Source organism: Misgurnus anguillicaudatus, chromosome 21, assembly GCF_027580225.2.
Source record: "Misgurnus anguillicaudatus chromosome 21, ASM2758022v2, whole genome shotgun sequence".
In the NCBI taxonomy this organism is placed as follows: Eukaryota; Metazoa; Chordata; class Actinopteri; order Cypriniformes; family Cobitidae; genus Misgurnus; species Misgurnus anguillicaudatus.
Window position 1 is genome coordinate 46,969,410 of NC_073357.2, and position 21,619 is coordinate 46,991,028.

Below are 21,619 nucleotides of genomic sequence, written 5' to 3' on the forward strand. Positions count from 1 at the left end.
TCAATTTGAAGGGGTCCTTTAATAGGATGCTGACTTTGCTGATGGGGATATGAGCAGGTCTGTTTACTGTGCACATGGGCCTTTAATCTCTGTTTATCTGTTTGGGTCCATTAAAACAGGTCAATGAAGAGCAGGTTAGGCAAATGGAGAAAGAAAACAGCTTTATCACCAGATGGAAGGACACTACGGTAAGTCGACCCCATTTGAACCTTTTCATTAAATAGGTGTGTGCTTTTGCAAGAGTAAGACAAAGACAGCCGAGAGAGACGCCTTTTATAGCGTGCGATGTTACCGCTATTAAAGTGCGCGTTTACCCTATAACCTGCTGGGGGTTGCATATAACGGCTTAAGATTTCACAAGCCGTGCATTTTCATGGGTCAAAAATTCACTTTGACCTATCTTGCTATTGTTTGGAGCAAATTAGAGCAAATAGCAATCTTTCTGCTGCCTAACCTTTGTGTCAGACACTTTATACCTCACTGGCACCACAAGGAACAATTTGTTAAGATAAGCTGAAAAACAAATTAATCTTCCTTTGCGTGCTGCAGCCGGCGTCCAAGTTTTAAAACTTTGAGTATGTGTGTGCAAGTCGGTGCAAGGGCGGTTTCGGAAGTGACCCGTGAAAAATACTTGAAAACATTGCCCCACGCGTAATTACACACGGATACGTGCGGTACCAGTCAAAAGTCTAGATGCACCTATTCAATCATTGCTGTTTTCCACACCTTTAGAAAAAAATTATTGTTCAAAAACGGTCCCTAGCTGTCACTGGGGCGGCACCCTTTCAAAAAGTACATTGTTGCACCTAAAGAGGTCGTATTAGTACCTCAAAGGTACATATTTTTAAGAGTGCACAAAATAATGGTGTTCAATTTATGTCATAAAAATCTATTAAAGGTGCAGTGTGTAATTTTTTGAAGGATCTTTTGACATAAATGCAAAAAATTATACAAAACTAAATTATCAGGGGTGTATAAAGACCTTTCAAAATAAACCGTTATGTGTTTAGAATGAGACGTTTTATCTACATACACAGAGGGTCCCCTTACATGGAAGCCGCCATTTTGTACAGCCATGTTTCTACAGAAGCCCTTAACAGACAAACTTTTTTACTAAGTTGTCTCCAACGATGACATATTTGTCCGGTGGCGGCTACCGTAGCTTCTCTATGTGTTTCAAATGCAAGACGTGAGCAGTGGACTGAGCCGTTGGTTGCAATTCAGCACCTTACCACTAGATGCCGCTAAAATTTACACACTGCACCTTTAAATAGCAAATGAAAAATGGAATTATGCTGTTTCCAAATCATGTTAAACAAATCTCTTATTTAATCGTATTTTTGTTACTGGGATAGTTTTTAAACAATATTAAAAACAATTCTGGGCTCCTATTGGCTTTTTCCATTACCGTTTTGTCCAGCTTATACATTCAATGAAAAAAATCACTTCAATCTTCATTCGTAAAGAGATTTATACATTGATTTGTGAAAATATATACCTTCTGTCTCTGTATAGAAGCTTTGAACCTGTTTTTATAGAGTAAGTGCTTTACCCAGAGAATGCTTGCGTATGTGTCTTTTTTACTACATTTAAATACATTTCGGTATAGCAGCTTTAATCATTTAGAAGGGGAGCTTTAAGCTGTGGTTTACATTCGCTAAGAGGTTTGCCAGCTCTTGTAGTGTAATTCTGCTAAATGATGTGTGGGACTCCAGCTGTGTGTCATTTAGTCAAACACATACACATTCACTGGATCTGAATGGACTGCTGATTGCTTTTGTATCAAATCCACAAAGGCTACTGTACAGTTGGGTGCTTAGTTAGTAAATCTTTCTCTTTCTTTCTTTCTTTCTTTCTTTTTACAATAGCAATAAACTTAAACGATATCTGTGTATTTACCAGGTGAATGCATATCTTTAAAAAATTGATGTAATGCATATTTTTAAGTTGGGAACATTGGGTCGCATTTACTAAACATGCGTACCGCAGCGTACGCACACATTTGTGAGCGAGATGTGCGCATGGATGTTTTCAAGAACAAATCGTGATTCAACAAAAACTTTCGTATGAAAATGTCTTCTAAATGTACACAAAATTCAATAAAACCGAAAACCACTCCAGTTTTTCAGTTTTTCAATTTTCAAAATGTTAACAAAATTGTAAACTGCTGATTTGTATAGACACTTGCCCCTCCTGCCATTTTACTTAAGATAGGAGATACCAAACCAAAATTTGTTGTTATTATTAAAATACTATAAATGTATTTAAACAATATATGTTGTCATATGTCCAGTTATTTTTATAGTAAATAATTCCCCATGGACACAAAAATATTCATGTCATGTTATTGACCCATTTGTGTTTGCAGTTTTCTCCCGCCGGCGATCTGATATTTGAGGTCTACTTGGAAAAAAAGGAGCCAGAAAAGTGCTGTTTAATTAAGGTTTGTTTTCTCCATCTCTCTGTGGTGTGTGCGCTTGTGTCTATCTGTGAACCTGGAGGGGATTTCTGCCACAGACTAAATCAAACTGCAGTTAATCAAAGCAATGTTTGATTTAATTGTAAGAGTAATTGTGTTTTATCAGTAGTCAAGGTAAGCTTCAGTTAATAGACTTGCGGATGTGTGTTGTCATATGAGGATCATCATGACCTCAGTCTGGTTTCTCCTCTTGACAGTTTTTGACATCTTTTTCCTATTTTTTCAAATTTTATATATTTTTGCACAGATGATGTGATGTATACATTTTAAACATTTGAATAAAATACATATGCATAAGAAATCACATTAATTGCATCAAACAGATATATCAGCATTTGCCCCCAAATAAAGTTAAATTTCTGTACCAGGTTTCTCCCAACATGCGGTCAGATGAGCTTACTATGAACACTTTGGAGATGAAGGGCGTGGAGGTCAGAGCTCAGGACCTCTGGACCACCTTTGAGGTCATTGAAAATGGAGAGCTGGGTATGGGTCATGCTACAAATAATAATTACGCTCATTAAAACTTAACAAACTAACTTAACTCTACATGAACGTATTGTGTGTGTTCGCTTTTAAGTGCATGGCAAATAATTGGAGCATATAATGATGTTCCTTTAAGGCTTACAAACACATTAAAATGCTTCAATAGATAAGTGCATGTTTATGATTAGAACTATTATGATTTCCTGGTGGATACGAGAAACTATTAACAGATTGTGATGGGATCAGAGGGAGGGGGAGACAGGTGGTGTAAGAGTGATTTTTGCCAATAGCGAGCATTGTGTTTTCCTTTTTACAAATAACAACTTGATAATAGATCTATTTTGCACTTGACTGTGTTGTCTAATCATAGTCAGCTTGGCTGGCGATAATTACAAATTTGCACTTGGTAATTATGCTTGTGTGGAGGACAAACCCAAAGCACAAACATTTTTTTTGGTGGTGATATGTTAAAAGTTATATTTAAGTGAATTATGTAAGAATGTAAGAATACTTTAAGTTTCTAGAGATTCTCTGTTACACAAGCATAGAAAAAATGTCTTTTAAATGTGTAGCCTTTGGCTAGAAACGCACATGCACAAATACAGACATGAATACTTGTGCAATGCATGGCAAGGGAGTGGATTTGTTTTGCAGTTTTACTGTTGCTATATTTTTACTGTGGTGGTACTATAACAAACCCCAGTACTCTAGGGGACAATACAAACAAGACTAGAAAAGTCTACATGTATAAAGTGTAAATCCAATGTAAATTCCCATGTGAAACCAATGAAAATACACATGAAAAATGGGTTAAACTTTATATATAAATTAAAATATAATGGTTACACATGTGAAACATATGATCAATGGGTTTTAACATGGGAATTTACATAGGATTTACAATAAAGAGCTGTAGAAACACAGGGCCCTATTTTAACAATCTATGTGCATGGTCTAAAGTGCATGGCGCAAGTGCACTTAGAGCATGTCTGAATCCATTTCTGCTAGTTTAACGACAGGATAAATGGTTTGTGCGCCTAGCGCACAGTCTAAAAGGATTGTTTCTATTCTCGTAATGAGTAATGGGTGTGTTTTGAGCGCAAAATGCAATAAACCAATGAGAGTGTCATCTCCCATCCCCTTTGAAAGCCAGTTGCGCTCACACCATGCCAATTCCCTATTTAGATGGTGGAATTTGTAAACTGAAAAACTAAGTGGAGGAAGAAAAACCAGTTTAAGATTGATCTTAAAAAATTGCGTTGTTTTATTTGTATTGAAATATTACTTTTTTTGTACATGTGGAGAGCCGAAACGTTTCAGCACTACTGAACCAGTTTAATACACTTACCCGCTTCCTATCCCTACCGTGTTTATATATATAAATATATATTAATCTCTCCCAAGGGTTTTTGTCCTTCTAGGAGTTTTTCCCACTGGGTTTTCTCCTAGGGTTTTTTCGTCCCCGGGAGATTCAGCCAACTTTGGCTTAACTTATCACTTTACTGTATACGTTACATTATTACTACTCTTGCTTGTACGGTTTATCCTTAGCCGCTATATTCTACTCCTAATATTATCTATTGATTTTCTGTGTTTTCCCCTACATCTACTCATGTAAAGCTGATTTGAAACAATTAACAATTGTGAAAAGCGCTATATAAATAAAATTGAATTGAATTAAATCATTACTTGGGTACTACAGGTACAAAGTCATCATATACAATAAATCTATTGGGTAGCATTTAAAAAAACATTTAAAAATAAATGCAATATTTGCATTTGTTAAAAGCAAAACTCAAATTATTATATTCAATTACTTGCCAGGCTACAGGTAAAGCAGCTCTTTACGCCTTCTAATGTCTCGTAATCGGTCCTCATTTATGTCCAAGACACACAATAATAATCTTTTACATTTTAATCCTTTAATTTTGTATGTGCTGCTATGTGTGTAATATGCAAAGTGCACGCGCGTTATCGTCCCGCTTATAACAACAAAACATACTGCGCCATTGACTTTAAACCAGGTTTTAGTTGGTCAATGGCATAGTCTATTTTAGTTGCCTCAAAATAGCAACTTGACAAAAATGCAACTGAAATTTTCAGACCAGCACGCCCATGGGCGCACAAATGGGCGCAAATGCATTTGCTATTTAAATAACCTGGCGATGAACATGAAAATAGATTAACTTGTGTATAGATTAACTTGTGTGCAGATTAGCTGGTCTTCACCATGAATATAGCTACGTTGAAATAGCATTAAAACAAACAATTATGCTTACTGTCCAGTGCTCATTATAGTGCCCCTTGTGGCAGTGGTGAGAATAACATAATACATTTTGTAATGCAATGACGCTTGTGTAGCTAAAAGCATTTGCATTTTATATACTGCCTGTTTAATGTTTAATGTACAAAACATGTCAGATGTTGATTTGCTTTCACTAATGCTTGCCTATTCTTTCCCTTATATTTGTACTCAGAGCGGCCCTTACACTACAAAGAGAAGATTCTGGAGCAGCTATTGGAGTGGAGCTCTCTGGAGGATCCCAGCTCGGCCTTCCTGCTCATCAAAAAGTATTCTGGATTCAAAATGACAGACTCCAATTCAGGTACTGGCAGTGTCCTACTGCAGCCCATCAAATTACTTTCCAGAATAAGGGAATGTATTGTTCTGTTACATTTCTAGTGTTTGTTTGAAGCCAGGTTCTCAGTTTTAAAACGGTTTCCCATGTGAGACAACTAGTGTGAGTAAGGATGCTTGTCTACCTGTGTGCATAAACCAACATTTTACAAATAGTGCAGAATATTTTCAGGAAAGCAAAGCCCTTCAATATGTTATCTGACAAATATGCAGCCTGTACATCAACTACCTAAACAAATGGAGACTAATGGATTATGCATAATAAAATAAATGCTGCTCACAGCAGTTGAAGGCAGGGAATTTGTTACGTTAGGGGTGATGTTTTAAATGGAATGAATTTAGAGACTCTTTCTTAGCCATGCTGTCTCTTAACGTATCCCATTTAAATCTGTATATCTGGGTCATTTCACCGAATCAGTGCCATTTGCATGTTGTTGTAACTTGTCAAAATTTAAGTTGATATTTTTCTTTTTTTAACACTAAGGGCTCTATTTTAACGATCTAAGCGCATTGTCTAAAGTGCACAGCGCAACATCTACAGTAAATAGGCGTGTCCGAATCCACTTTTGCTAGTTTGATGACGGGGAAAATGGTTTGTGTGCCGAGCGCATGGTCGAAAAGGGTAGGTCCTTTTTTTATGAGTAATGGGTGTGTTTTGGCATAACGTGCAGTAAACCAATGAGAGTCTCATCCCCTTTAAAAGCCAGTTGCGCTGGCACTATGTCTAATCCCTATTTAGATGACTTTGTAAACTGAAAAACTAAGCGGTGGAAGAAGACCACCAGTTTAAGATTAATGTTAAATAATTGTGTTGTTTTTCACTTATATTGAAATTGTTATTTTTTTATTAAAACCTTTAAAACCCGTTTTCTTTTAGTCATGGAAGTAAAAATAGCATGCTTTTAAAGGTGCTCTAAGCGAATTCAGGCGTTTTATACCATAAACTTTTTTTGTTACATACAGCAAACATCTCATCACTATCTGCTTGCTGCCTGTCCGCTGATCAAACTGTAAAAAACGCAATCTCTGTAGACAGCCCAGGCTCAACAAACTTCAATATAAACACAGTGGCCAAACCTAGCACCACAAAACAAAACAAAGTGTTCCAGCCAATAAAAAACAAAAAGGATTTGAGGGTGGGGGTTGGGCGCGTTCATGAAAGCACGGAAGGGAGGGGGAGGAGTTAGCTACGCTCCGTCTGTTTAAAAACAATTCAAACATCAATAAAAACTAAAGTCTCGCAGATTCGCTTAGAACGCCTTTAATTGCTTTAAATGTATGGCTATCCAATATCACCAAAAAATAATTTACAAGTATGTAAGAAAATATTTAAATACTTTATTTGTAACAAACAGGAGATAAAGAATTTACAAACGGCTCTCTGCACGTTTCAGGCCTTGGACAGCGTCAGTTTTTTTAAGCATTACTTAAAAATGTTTCTCATTTCACCATATCCACAGGTACAGAGTCATCCATCATATACAATAAATCCGTGAGGTAGCATTTAAAAAAACATTTAAAAACAGATGCATTTGTCTAAAGCAAAGCATTTATTTACTTACCAGGCTACAGGTGAAGCAGCTGTTTGCGCCTTCTACCGTCTCATAATTAGTCATCATTTATGTCCAATTCAATAATAATCTTTTACATTCAATCCTTTAATCTTTCATATTTAAAAGCGTTTTTGTGCTGCTGCGCATTCATGTGTGTGATAACCCGCGTTGTCATCCCGTTTATAGGCGCATATTACTAATGCGCTCTTTAAATAACAAAAAAAACATATTGCACCATTGACTTTAGACCAGGTTTTTGTTGGTCAATAGCGTAGTCTATTTTAGTTGCCTCAAAATAGCAACGCGCCAACAATGCGCCTGAACACACCTCGTTTTCAGACCAGAACGTCCATGGTCGCAAAAGGGGGCGCAAATGCATTTGCTATTTAAACAACACGGCGCTAAAAGTGAAAATGATAATTGCGCAGGGTGGAAACTAGCAAAAGACACTTGCGTCGTGCATGGTGCTACTTAGCTGTATTTTTTAAGTTTTGAAGGTTTAAATCAAAACAAACCAACTGCAGTTGAATTGATATTAATTGGAATTCACAACCAAAAAATTAGATTTCTGAAAAATTAAAAAAACGGAGTTATCTCATTTTGCAACGAAACTCTTCATATAGATATGCATGTAGATATAAAGATAAATAGATCACCTAGGTGAGCTACACTATTCTACGGAGCCCCTAAGGGGACATGGAGCAAAAATTAAATAAAGTTTAGATTCGCGTGCTCACATGAAACTATCGTGTGCTCACTACCGCTACCGCGTTTAGTTTCACAAGCTCAAAAGTTTCACGCGAAACTAAACAAAAAAAAACTACACATGAAGGTTTCGTGTGAGCATATGAAAGTTTCATGTGAGCACAAAAAACTAATTTTTTTTTACCCCAATGTCACCTTAGGGGCTCGGTACTATTTTGTTCCATCCCTTGCTCAAAATATATAAATATATTACATCATTTTGCCTCTCCCTAATATCACAACTCTACCAATGTTCTGATGCATTTTTCAGTTTTGGTGACTAATAGAATTGTGCAGTAAAGAAAGGCAAAGTTTATACTCTTTCTTTGGTTGTTAAAGCTATCAGTAACTGCAGCCAAAATTTATAATTTTCTACCTACGCTGAGTAATAGCTTCTCCACAAGCTTCACTAAAGATATTAATATACATTAGGCGGTGCCATGATACAAAGGTTTATTCATCTGTTGGTATGTGTGCTAGACTCTCAAATGTGTTAAGATGGAAAACATGTACAAGTTCAGCTTTCAGCAGCTTTCTCAATGCATCTTTAGACATTTTAAAAATGTATGACGTGTGTGTTTGGGCTATATAGTGTATGTATAGTTTGTATGTTTTTTTCCTCATAAATAGTTTATGGCATGACTCAATATATCTTATCAATATTTCTTGTATTGTGTTTTTCAATATGTATATGTTTGTGTGTGACAGACAAACTGAAAGATTTCATTAAAGGAGAGCAACTTAAGTTCAAAGACGGCTCATCCAAACTGCTGTCAGGGAATAAATTTCAGGACCGATATCTGGTACTTCAGGACAAGAAACTGCTGTTGTACAAAGACATAAAAGTATGTCCCTCTTTCTTTCTCTCGTTCTATCTTAATTGTCTCTAATTCAGATTTTTCACACAGCAAAATTATTTTCAGTGAAACTTTTTCTGCCCCTGGTAATATTGAAATATATCTTTATCCTCGCTGTTCCATCAGAACGAGTCTCACAATGTCACCGTTCGCCAGCGGCCCTGCAGCAGTCGCCAGCAGTTTACCAATTTAGATATTCCAGCATGGAGTTTCGTGTTAGCGATGTTTGTTTTCTTCGCATGCATTTACAGATGAAGTAGTAATTAAAAAACACAGCGGATGTGAAATTACCTGCTCGGGGCCAATCGCTGGCGCCCGTCTGTAATAAGTGTGGAGAAAAAACGAAACAAATAAATCCATAATGGCTATTTTCATTTTGAATTAAAGTAATGTGGGGGGTTCTCACACCCCCTGAAACGAGCACGCAGATTTAAACAACTCTGCTCTGTTCGTTTCTCTCATTGTAATCTCTCTTCACTACTCGCTTTATTCACTCTGATCTGCGTTTCCTTCACGGCGCAGACCTCATGAGCTAAGGCACAGTCTCCTGAAGAGCGCGGGATGTGTTAATAATTAATATTTGAGCTAAGTGTGGAGATATATGTGTGAGAGGAGGAGAGATGATGCTCTGAATAAAGCATCTTCTTTCTTTAATTAGTGTAATTTCTGGCTGCTGCAAAATATTCAACTAATTATCAAGTGTAGAAGGTGGGAATTGGCTGTGAAGCAGAAATTTAATTGATATTTGGATGCCTTTGTTTTCGGTGTCTTGCTTTTATGTAAGTTAGGATCCTCCATTAAAGCTCTTTTCGCCATCGTTGATGTGCGCCTGTGCTGCTCGTGTTATGCAGTGCATAACGTACGAAGCACATCCCTTCCAGGCAACAACTGCGTTGTCGGCACATGCTAGTTTACACAATGCCCTCGGGCTCCTAACAGCTGTAAACAGGAAATTGCTGCTTTTTCCCCTTTGATTCGACCAAATGAGCTGGGGAAATAAAACAATCACAGATACTTTTTTTCGCTTCTTCTCTGCATATGTGAACCTTGAATTGTGAATTTACTCTCAAGTTAAAAACGTGCATACATTTCTTTGGTTCTGCCGAACACAAATGAAGATATTAGGGATGCACCGAATATTCGGCCACCGGCTTTCGACCGAAAGACTTTTATCACCGAAACAATGCGGCCGCAACATGTATGCAGCGTGGATGTATTTAACCTCAAAAAGGCACTAAAGTACGCACAGAGGCATATGCGGTTGTGTCCGGTCCAGACGTGATCATCACAGTAAGTACGCCCTTCAAAGATCAGAACTCTTGATGTGTAAACTTTAGAGAGAGTCGCACAAATGTGTCTCATACTGTAATCCATTAACATACATTTGCCGAATAAAGCAATGAAAAACAACGTAACGTTTTTATGCTGAGCTGTTTGGGATTCGCCCTCGGTCTCTGTGCGCGCGCGCGTTTAAGTGCCCTCAATAGTGCACACACGAGTGAGACACAAACAAGCGAACGTAAAATCTTTCTGTTATTGACAGGACACATATAAACAAAATTATCTCCGAAGTATTCTTTTTCTAATAAAAACATTTGTTTATGTCTTAAGTGTATGTATAGATAACAGTCAGAAGCCAGTCTCTGCTTATTTAAAGAGACAGTAACCTCAATCAACCTACTTAAGTCTGTGTCATTAATGTTAATCAAACAACCCAAGACAAAGAGAAAATCACTTCTCTAGCTCTAAAAATAATAATATATTTATTTATACAATAAAGACAGTGTTCTGACTCATTTAATTCGATTTCTGTACCTAATGCTAATGTAAGCCCTTATTAATGTGCAACTTTGTTCTTTTTTATAAATGTTTGTAATTTCTTTATTTGTTATTAGATTTTTCCCACCCCTTTTTTTGCTGATCTGAAAAATAATCCGATCCGTGCCTCAAAAACTGTAATGTGATCCTAACCGTGAGTTTTGTGATCAGTCACACACCCCTAGTAAAGTTAGTACACAGTGATAACCATAAATGCATTTGTACTAATAATTGGCATAATAATTTATTTCGGTGTTTCGGTTTCGTTTTTTCGGCCTTGGTTTCCTCATTTTCGGTTTTTCGGTTTCGGACAAGAATTTTCATTTCGGTGCATCCCTAGAAGATATTTTGAAAAATGTTTGGTACTAAGTCAGTCTGGGACACTATTGACTTCCATAGTATCAAAAAATAATAGTATGGAAGTCAATGGTGCTCCAGATCTGCCCCGATCCAAAAAATGTATACAGGTTTGGAACAACAAATTTTCATTTTTGGGACTATCCCTTTGAACTATCCCTTTAAGCTACATGTAATTGCATTATTACCTACAATAAAGTTGTATGCGTATAAACCATAGACGCCCGTTTGCTCTCTTCCATTGATGAAAAGTGAAGCCACCAGTGTCCCGATACGGCGCTGACATCTTGGGTCTTGAGTCTGCGCAGTAGCGATTTCGGGACCAGTCCTGCGCAGTACCTAGCAGGAAGTAAAAACGCGAAATCAAGACCCCGCCCTCGCCCTCGCAGAATGCACATATCACAGCTGTCAATCATGACGCGACACCACCGTTTTTATACCATTAGATAACTAAATAAAAACAAACTTATTTTAAAAACAAACACATGAATTTACATCAGTGTGATAAAAACTACAGTAAATGACAGAAACCAGCTTCGGATAAAAGATAATTGAAGTGTAATTAAAGGGGACAGAGAATTAAAAACCATTTTACCTTGTCTTTGTTGAATAATGGTAGTCTACCCACATTTACAAACATACAAAAAGTGCTAAACATGCTAAACATCTCAGTCTCATAGAAATTCCTCTTTTAGAAATGTCAGCCAGAAAACAGCCCAATCTGAAAAACTGATGCTTATGACATCACAGGCATCTAACTGCCCTTCCACTTTAAAATAATTGGCTACATTTTTTGAGTGGCAGCAAAGTCAGCCAATCAATAATGAGATTGCAAGTTAAGCCAGTAGGGGGAGCCAAATAGGTGCAAAACCACTCGTTTGAAATCCCCCACCCTAATAGAGCTTTCTTAGAGAGGTTTTTAGGAAGCTTCTAAGGCATTACAGACCCAAACAAAAAAAAATTGTCTACATGTCACATCACAGAACAAGAATAAATACTCCGTTCAATCATTCTATGTCACCTTTAAATTTTTTAGTTGGTCTCAAGTCCCATTGAATAACATGGGGAGGTGGGGTTTATGACCTATACTAGGACCAGTCACTGGGGGGCGATCGAGACGTTTTGGCTTCACTTTTCAGGGCTTGTGCGGCACGCTTGGTATAAACCAAATAAGTAAGGAATAATTGACGACGGGCCATCGAATTGTAAGAAAATAATGCACACCAAGGTGGTAATGCGGCACGACGCGAAGCGGAGTGCCGTTACACCGCAGGTGTGCATTATTTTCAAATAATTCAAAGGACCGGAGTCAATTATTCCGCTTATACCACGGTTACCACAAACATTGCTCTGGTGCCTATTTTTAAGACATTTGAAAAGTTAGGTGTGCGGTTTACAGAAAAATAATCAACACCCATAGAACATTTCTCAGCCAATCAGAATGCAGCATTCAACAGACCCGTGGTATAATTTAAAAATAATCAAAGCTTTTGTATATTTGTTTCCTCAGAGTACCAAGCCAGAAAGAGAGACTCAGCTGAAGTCTGTTAAATGTTACTTAGGGTTACGAAGGAAGTTAAAAGCAACAAGCAGGTAAGTATTTTCGCAGCACTTTGGCACCAAAATCTGTTTTTCTTGTTTAAAACAAAACAAGCTAACTAATTATGCAATCACCCTCAAGTTCATCCACAAACTAGTGCTTTCTTGCTAATGTTCATCCAAATCCTCATCTTTTTTATCTGAAGTATTTAGAACCCACAAGCAGCGCTGTGAAACATATTATTCAGAATTAGTGTAGCCACGTTGAAAGACATATTAATAATCCTAAATGTGTAATTAAGATCGATTCATAATTATTCAGGCATTATCTCTTGGTCCATGTTGAAATGAGCCCCCAGTTCAATCTTTTTCTCCTGTGCCAAAAATGCAAAGCTTGCTTGGCTTAGTGCCAAACGCCCTTCCTCCAGAAACAAGACTATCACAGTCAATCTAAAAACAGATTTATATCTCACAATTACGAAATTCATTAAACGTAATTTTGCAAATGCAGCGTTTGATGTTTTCTCTCCTACTGGGAAAATTGGTAACGGTGGATTTGTTTCATTTCAATAATGTTGCATTTTTATAATTTATGGTTGTTGTGTAATTTGTCAGTGTGCTGAAAGAGTTCTTCATAGGTTATGAGTGTATCTTTTTTGTTTTCTTATGTCTTTTTTTTTTCAAATAATTTAGGTGTAAAATGTTACCATACTTTCCGGACGATAAGCCGCATCATTCAAAATTGCGTCATTAAGACGAAATAACATATATAAGTCACAGTGTACTATATGTCACATTTATTTATACAATTATTTAACAAAATCCAAGCCAAAGAACAGACATTTAATCTGGAAAGGCAAGTTATTCAACTAATCAGTAGCAGACAAAACAGCAGGCTGAATGATGATGTCTGTACGTTAAAGTAATATTATCAGTTATTTAAACGATAAACCATAGCATACAGAACTTACCTAGAAGGTTGAATAGGCTAAATTAACCAAACAAGCCAACTAGCGTGTCGTTCGCATACAGAATCAGCATATGGCGGACTCTCATGGCTGGAGACGGTAATGTTGTCTTTTACCTCATTAATGTCAAAATTAATTCATACTGACTTACAAGGCGCACCTGACTATAAGACACAGCACCAGCCAAGTTATGAAAAAAATACAGTATTTTGTTATCTTTTATGGATCAGTGTTCAACTTAGGCTTTAGCATTTCAAGTACTCGACCAGAAAAGCTGTCATGGGGGTAGTACCGTTTTAAAGGTCCTAATATGTACCATTCTGGTACCAATATATACTCCAGCAAAAGGTCTTTTATGTATGTCAGCTGAATGTAATATCATCTCAGCACTTAAGCGGTCTTCAGAGGTCAAACTGTGACACCATTCATGTTAAACATAGTCTTGAACTGATATGGGGAACCTGACTGCAGTGCTGTACTAACGAAATAAATTTGTTGTTTTTCTGTCAACAAATTCTTAACAGTTGGGGATTCACTGTTTATACTGAAAAGCAGCAGTGGTAAGTGCAATTATTTCTTTTCCTAATTGCATAGTCAATCACATACTTTATAAAAACACCCAGCTACAGCTGAAACATTAGAAATGGAGATTAATATGCCCTTTTTTAATATTTCAGGGTGAAACTTACTAAGGTTTTGTTCAGCTTTGCGCTTGAAGTAGAGAGCTGCACAACTGAATTTCAAATAGGACACTTGAGTGCTTCAGTTTTATGAATATCTGCGCTTGTGTCTTTCCTAAAAAAGGTATTTCTGCTGTAAAGGGAATGAATCTCAGCAAGACTGGGTCGCCTCCATTATCAGAGTGAAGGTGAGCTTTTTTTTAGTTTTTTGAGTGCTGATAATGTGCAGTGGTAACGTTATTATACAGGTGACCATTTAAAGGGGCTTTTGAAATGTTTTACGGTTTTGTTCCTCATCTGGAAATCTTTCAGTTTGTAGCTGCTTTTTTCCAAAATTGCAAGGTACAACATGCAAATACATTTGTTAATACTAGGACTGAAACGATTAGTCGACATTGTTGGCAACATCGACAATTTTCTTTGTTATTGAGTAGTTGTTTGATCTTACTTAAAGGCAGGGTGCATGATCTCTGAAAGCCAATGTTGACATTTGAAATTACCTACCCCAATAGAATCTGGACCTTCTTTTGATAGACCCACCCCATACATACGCAACCCAGGCAACAATGTCGGTTAGTAGACACGCCCCTTACTGCTGATTGGCTACAAGTGTGTTATGGTACTCAGCCCGACTCTTCACAATCATGCACCCCGACTTTAACCTAAAGTAAGGGCCTGCAATGTCGTGATTTGACCGCTATGACGCTATAGCGCTACAATGTAATGCAGCCCTTAAACATTTGCGATAGAAGAAGATAGATGAAAACACAACGCGAATTATGGCGAATTGAAAATGAATTAGAACGAAAGTTTCACAAAACTTTAAACCAAGAATGCTGCCGTGATAGATTAATCGATTATCAAAATAATCCGTTTGTTTCAGCCCTATTCAATACAGTGCTTAACAAATAAGTGCGTATGTGACCCTGCCTGTGAATTCCCAGCTACATAAAATCATCCTACACAATGTAAAGAACATTTTGTGAAAATAGTACCTTGATATCTTTTATATTGACTGAGTGTCAAATATCGAAACTGTAGTGAAATGAATGGTTGAAAGGTGAATACAAGAGTTTGATTTTGAGACTTTAGTCTGGTTTTCACAGACGGGGGTTACAATTTGTGCAACAGCTGTTTTAAATGAACAGTATTGTTGATTACCAAAATCATTTTTATGTTTCTGTTCTGGTCAATCCACCATATGTGTAAGCTTTTTAGTCACTGTGTTATTTTTTAATACTAAAATTGAACTGTTGCTATGTATGAATTTTCAAATGTATTGTTTTACAAAAAAGGAAAATTTTGTCCAATTATAGTTATTTTCTTTTGTATTACTGTAATACAAAAGTAGGGATGTGCATTTATCTCATTTTTTTTATTTCGATTAATTCATAGGTCTGAAGTACTCAATTAAATGGGGGCGGGGCAATCAAAGGGACGGGGCATACACATCATGATGATAACCCATTAAACTTGTGACAGCGCTGTACATTTTGCACTTGACTGACTGTATTTCCGAAAATCACGGCATCCTTTTAAACCACCCACGGCGCGGGTGCGTGGACTTATCTGTTTGTTTTTAAATCTTGCATGGTAACATTACTGTCATACGCCGGTCTGCGTAGCTCAACATGACGTCAAACACCTTTTCCAGACCCAGTCTTTATTACCACAGGCACTTGTAACGCTAACCAGACATCCAAATGCTGCCATTACCACAATAAATAAATTAATAAATAATCCTACATGATCATCGTTTTCGTGATCGATTATCGATGCCACGTTCGAGTACTCAAGCAATCGATTACTCGTCTTCATCCCTTATACAAAGATAAATTTTAATGCTCGAATGTTATGTTTTATTAATTTCTGCCTTTTGAGAGAAGTTGTGCCAGCTTAAATTTTGGGTATAAAAAGCAAATTCAGTTTAAAATGGTGAAACGTTGACAACTCTCTAAAAATAGAGTCTAAATTAAAAGCATTTCATAATGCTGGATGACAAATAGGCTAGGTTGTCTCATAAATTTGTTAATCACTGGATGCATCAAAGTGCCATGATATTGCCACCTAAAATGGTCATAGTGGTACTATGATATCACCATTGCACTTTTTTGCAATGCTAAATTTGTTTTCCCAAAGAAAGTTACAAAACAACTAGCCGTAAAAATCATTTCAAGGTCATTCTCCACGGTATAAATCACGTTATCCGCAAAGGTCTTTCAGCTGAAATAAGGTCAGAGGAGTGGGCCAATAACACTAGTTTCAGCACCGTCTTCTTTACACACCGTGGGCCTGACTCAGCTTATTCAGTATTAATAACTTAAACCAAAGGCAAGAGATGGCAACGAAGGAATAGATGATTTAGCCATTGTTTAGATCTCTCCTCCAATCCACTTACCCTTTCAGATTTCTCCTGCCCCTCTCGTTCGTCCTAATGCCTCATCCTTATCTACTTCTCACAGGTTCCCGATTTTCATTGTAGAGGTTTATTCATGCTTCTGTGGCTTTGAACTGATACGAGGAGGAAAAACAAAAAGCTTCGGTTTATAATTTTTCTCGTTTCTGTGAAGAACGGGGTGGAAGAGTTTCTTTTTGTTTTTCAAGCTGCCGAATATAAGATGGAGCGAGGAGGTCACGTCCCGTAATTCAGTGTACATATTGTCGTCTCTCATTATTACGTGCTCTAAAAGTGCTTCTGAAGTCCGTGCAGGTAGATTAATCGATGCTGAGACTCTTCTAACCTCTTAACGCTTCCATTTCACCCAGCAATCTGCTTGGCACTGTTGCCATAGAAACTGGAGAGGAGTGCTGGGTAGGTAAAGGGACAGGCAGATGAGACCTTCTGCTGCTAAAATGAGAATGTAGACGTGCAGAACAACTCAAAGGCCATAAAGTCACGGTGGAAAGTATAAGCTGTCTTCGTGAACGCGCTGCTCAGGAATGGGTCCAGAATGTTCTGGCACATTTGTTCCTACATCATTAAGGTCAGAAAGTTAGTGTTAGTTAGAACTGCTTGAGAATATAGAGGAGTTTTCAGTCTATTCGTTGCCTCAGACTGAAACTTAAAGGTGCATTGTGAAACTTTTAAAAGGATCTCTACATAAATATATTGTCAGTGGAGTATAAAGAGCTTAGCAATTGAATTATATTGTTTTTGATTACCATAAAATGAGCCGGGTTTTTTTACATACTAGGGATGTGCATTTATGTCATTTTTTCATTTAGATTAATCCATAGGTCTGAAAAACGAGTACTCGATTAACTGGGAGCGGGCAATCAAAGGGGCGGGTCGTATACGCCATATTGGAATTTTTTTTTTTTTAATTAAAAACACTCAAATAAAACTTAATTTTGAAGAATCTATTACAGAACAAAGAACACATACTAGATTATTAATGAATTAAATGTTTTTAACAGAAACCTCTTACAGCAATAGCTGCGTGAAGTAAAACTAAAGATTAATAAACACAAACAGAAGCACTTTCTATATGACACACTCTACATAATATTAAGCCTTATATACAACATAAATGTATTATACAATGTGCATATATCTGCACATATTCGTCCTACTGAAGTGAATCCCAAAAAAAAACGAGTACTCGATTAACTGGGGGCGGGGCATACACATCATGATGATAACCCACTAAACTTGTGACAGCACTGTACATTTTGCACCTGACTGACTGTATTTCCGAAAATCACGGCATCCTTTTAAACCACCCACGGCGCGGGTGCGTGGACTTGTCTGTTTGTTTTTTGAATCATGCATCGTAACATTACTGATGTCATTACTGACGCCGGTCTGCGTAGCTCAACACAATGTCAAACACGCACCCAGTCTTTACTACCACAGGCGCTTGTAATGCTAACCAGACATCCAAATGCCGCCATTACCACAAAAAATAAATAAATATATAAACCCACATGATAATCGTTTTCGTGATCGATCATCGATGCCACGTTCGAGTACTCGAGCAACGTGCCCATCCCTACTACATACATACATACATACACTGCAGCTACCGTAGCTTCTCTCTGCGTTTCGAAAGGAAGGGGTGAGCTGTGCACTGAGCTGTTGGTTGCAATTCACAATCTCACCACGAGATATCGCTAAAAATCTACGCAGTGGACCTTTAAATATAAGTTTCTGGTATAAATCATGATTTTCCAAGTCATTTGAAATAAGTTAAATCCTATTATTAAAGTAATATAGTCTATTGTAAACATAACTACAAGGCAGCACTGTATTGATATTTCTAAAACTCAAGTGTGATCGTTTTTTCATTCTTTGGTAACAACACATTGATTCTTGTGTACATTAATTCATGACCTTAGGACGCAAGTTTAAAGGGGAAATATCAGACTTTTCCATGTTTAAGTGCCATAATTGGGTCCCCAGTGCTTCTATTATGTTAGAAAATGTGAAAAAGATCAACCCAGTTACTTAGTTTTGGTAATCCATTCTTTGCAAGCATGTGAAAAATATAGGTCATTGAAATGTTAACTTGCACTAACCACGGCACTGCCATTTAGTGCAGAGATCAGCTCATTTGCATTTAAAAGGACACCCAAAATGGCAAGAACTTCACATACATACTTTGGGGACGCCAACGATTTATTCTACATTTTAAAAAAGTCTTTGTGAAATGTCCGCTTTAAGACATCTCTGATGCATTTACATGTACACAGCGTAAAGCGTTATTTTTTCTAGTTTTCTTTCTAGATATGCTCAGGTCTTAAATGTTTCATTCGCTAGTAATTGTGAGCAAAATGATTATTTTTATAAATCAATATAATTGACATTCTCATCCTGTATTGAGTGGAAATGAATGAATGAATCATGAAAAATCATTGGTGCAAGGATCTGTGAACTTTTTTTCACAGTAGCACCTTCATTATTAAAGACTGTCTGTGTTTGCAGCATGGATGTGACTTATGGTCTAAAGACCTGAAGCAGAGCTCATCATTACCTTTCAACCTAAGCAGAGGAAGAACATCGACGTACAGCACCGCTCCGACCTTCTCAGCCAAATACAAAAGAGAGGTCAAACTCATACACCATTTAAACCTTAAAATACGTAATTCATTTTTCTAGTTGAGGGAGAACACCACGGTTTTTCAATATTTTACTATTTTCTTACCTCAACTTGGTCAAATTAATATACCTATCTTTTTTCAATGCGTGCACTTTTAATCTTTATACAGCGCGTTTTGAATGTGTTAGCATTTAGCCTACCCCCATTCATTCCTATGGCTCCAAACAGGGATGAATTTCGAAGCCACCAAACACTTCCATGTTTTTCCTATGGAAAGAATGTCACATGAGTAGTTACACAAGTAAGTAAGGTGGCACAAAATAAAACTTTTGTTTGGAGCCATAGGAATGAATGTGGCTAGGCTAAATGCTAACACATTCACAACGCACTGTACAAAGATTAAAAGTGCACGCATTGAAAAAAGACAGGTATATATTAATTCATCTAATTTGAGGTAAGAACATATTAAAATATTGAAAAACGGTGGTGTTTTCCTTTAACATAGGACAGCAGATTTGGCAAGTGTCAGCTCTGATCTATCCTGACATTTGAACCAAATTTCCTGGAATTTGGCATTGACTTGATTGAATGCAAACAATTTTTGACTCAAATATCCATGCATTGTTTACCATTATGTACGTAGGTTAAAGGGAAGTCGGTCCTCACTACAAGCCGAGAAGGTTCAAATACAGAGAAACAAATGACCACCAACGAGGGCAACCAACCAGACTCTACTCATAAATTGGCTGCCAGTGAAGAAGCTCAGTTCGAGTCCATGCCGGAAATGGTGATTGATCACACACTCGTATCAAAGCGAAGAGCATCGCTTCAACAGGACCTCAGTACTCTCTCCCAAATATCTCAGAGGAAAGTCTTGCCTGGCAGAGGAGCGCAGTTGCCTCAGAACCTCATTAATGAACTAAGTAGTGTCCTGAACAAAACGGGGCGCTATCCAAAAGAAAACGATTAAAGACAACGGACACAAAACGACTTGTCTATGGCTCTCAGAGGATCAAGAGGGGATAAGGATTGGTTAACAAAAAAAAAAACGTTGACCAATAAGATACAAGCTCTATTATATTCAAACCTTCTGCACTTTGAAATAGCCAAAGCATACCACAGTTGCTTATAAACAGTACGTTATTAAATAATGTACTACTCATTGTTATTTAAAAAAAGGCTTATAAGTGTAATATAAGAATAAAAATGATCTTATTGAGGGAAATTTGACCTTGAGATGTAAAGAATAAGTTTGTATATACAGTAGGTCAATCATTCGCTCTGTATGATTTTTTTTTTGCTGGATTTATCACATTAAGCCATATTCCCTTAATTTATTTAAAAAGTTATTCAGTATTAGTGAACTTTAAATACTTTGCATTGTAACCTGCACTTGGTTTAAAAAAACACTACCAGACAATATTGATCCAACATCATTGATCTATTTAGAACAGACGCACTTTTATCATTTTAAGAAAGCGGTTGTTTTTCCATGAGCAGGATTAGTCATTATGTTGGTTTTAATCTTGATCGTCTAGCAGGCCTTTTTCTGGCTGACTATCAAGAGAATCTAGTGTCCTTTTATACTTGGATACAAAAATAACTCACTATTCCAAAGCTCCAACGTTCTTGAATAATGCATCATAGTACGAGAGCGTACACACTGGATATTGTCGCCCAGTTGGATATTAAATATTTATAGTCAACATTTTATGTAGATTATGAATCACTTAACGGTCGACCGAACCTCGTGTTCTTTTAAAGTTTGTAATCGCGCACTTGTGCCAGTCGTGAAAACTTTAAACACGCAAAGGTCGGCGTAACGTGTAAATAAAAAGCCAAATGTCAGTTGCTAAATAGTTTTTATATACTGTAAGGTTTCTGTGGCTGTATATGTTTTGTGTCACACGTGCTAATGAATTTAATACATTTACTTTTCTGTGTATTTGTACTCCTCTGTTTATATAAATATTCTGGAGAATTGCTAATTTTTTATATGTCTTGTCATAAAAATATGCTGCTGCTGTTACTTTTCAGTTTGATATGTTTTTATTGTGTCTGTTTGATGTGATTTACTGTTTCTAGTAAACAAGGGGGTGTTAGTGACACCCGTGTCATCTCCCTTATTAAACTTTTTATGCTTAAACTAGAGTTTTTATAAATGACATCAGTCAGACGTTGACACCTTCAGCACTGCCACATGTTACGGTTTTGATTTAAACACGTCACCTGTGTGCTTTTGTCACTTTTGTTGTGTGCTTGTTCTCACCTGTTTTTACTGCTTTTTCTTAACACGCATGCTGTCGCTTTTCTCTCATCTGAAGGTCACCATATGGCAGGAGGGTGGGGAGTTAAGGGCACTGAATAATTGAAAACATTATGCGTGACTTTGCCACACAAAGGAAGGTCTATGTTTAGTGGTAAAATCCAGGCTTTTTCAATGAGTTATCTGTAGCTTTCT

At 37.1% G+C, this 21,619-nt stretch overlaps 1 protein-coding gene across 2 annotated transcripts in view; it reads left to right on the forward strand.

The window, feature by feature from the left end:
- Window positions 1-21,392, forward strand: part of arap2 (ArfGAP with RhoGAP domain, ankyrin repeat and PH domain 2) — a 109,835-nt gene extending 88,443 nt beyond the window's left edge. For both annotated transcript variants that reach the window (XM_055211108.2, XM_055211119.2), the window contains exons 24-33: window positions 120-188; window positions 2,369-2,443; window positions 2,848-2,965; window positions 5,443-5,571; window positions 8,609-8,745; window positions 12,443-12,525; window positions 13,964-13,999; window positions 14,244-14,307; window positions 19,044-19,166; window positions 19,802-21,392. In XM_055211108.2, coding sequence (XP_055067083.2) covers window positions 120-188; window positions 2,369-2,443; window positions 2,848-2,965; window positions 5,443-5,571; window positions 8,609-8,745; window positions 12,443-12,525; window positions 13,964-13,999; window positions 14,244-14,307; window positions 19,044-19,166; window positions 19,802-20,128 — 1,161 coding nt within the window. In that variant the 3' untranslated portion in view covers window positions 20,129-21,392. The remainder of the gene's footprint in view (window positions 1-119; window positions 189-2,368; window positions 2,444-2,847; window positions 2,966-5,442; window positions 5,572-8,608; window positions 8,746-12,442; window positions 12,526-13,963; window positions 14,000-14,243; window positions 14,308-19,043; window positions 19,167-19,801) is intronic.
- Window positions 21,393-21,619: the final 227 nt, after the last annotated feature.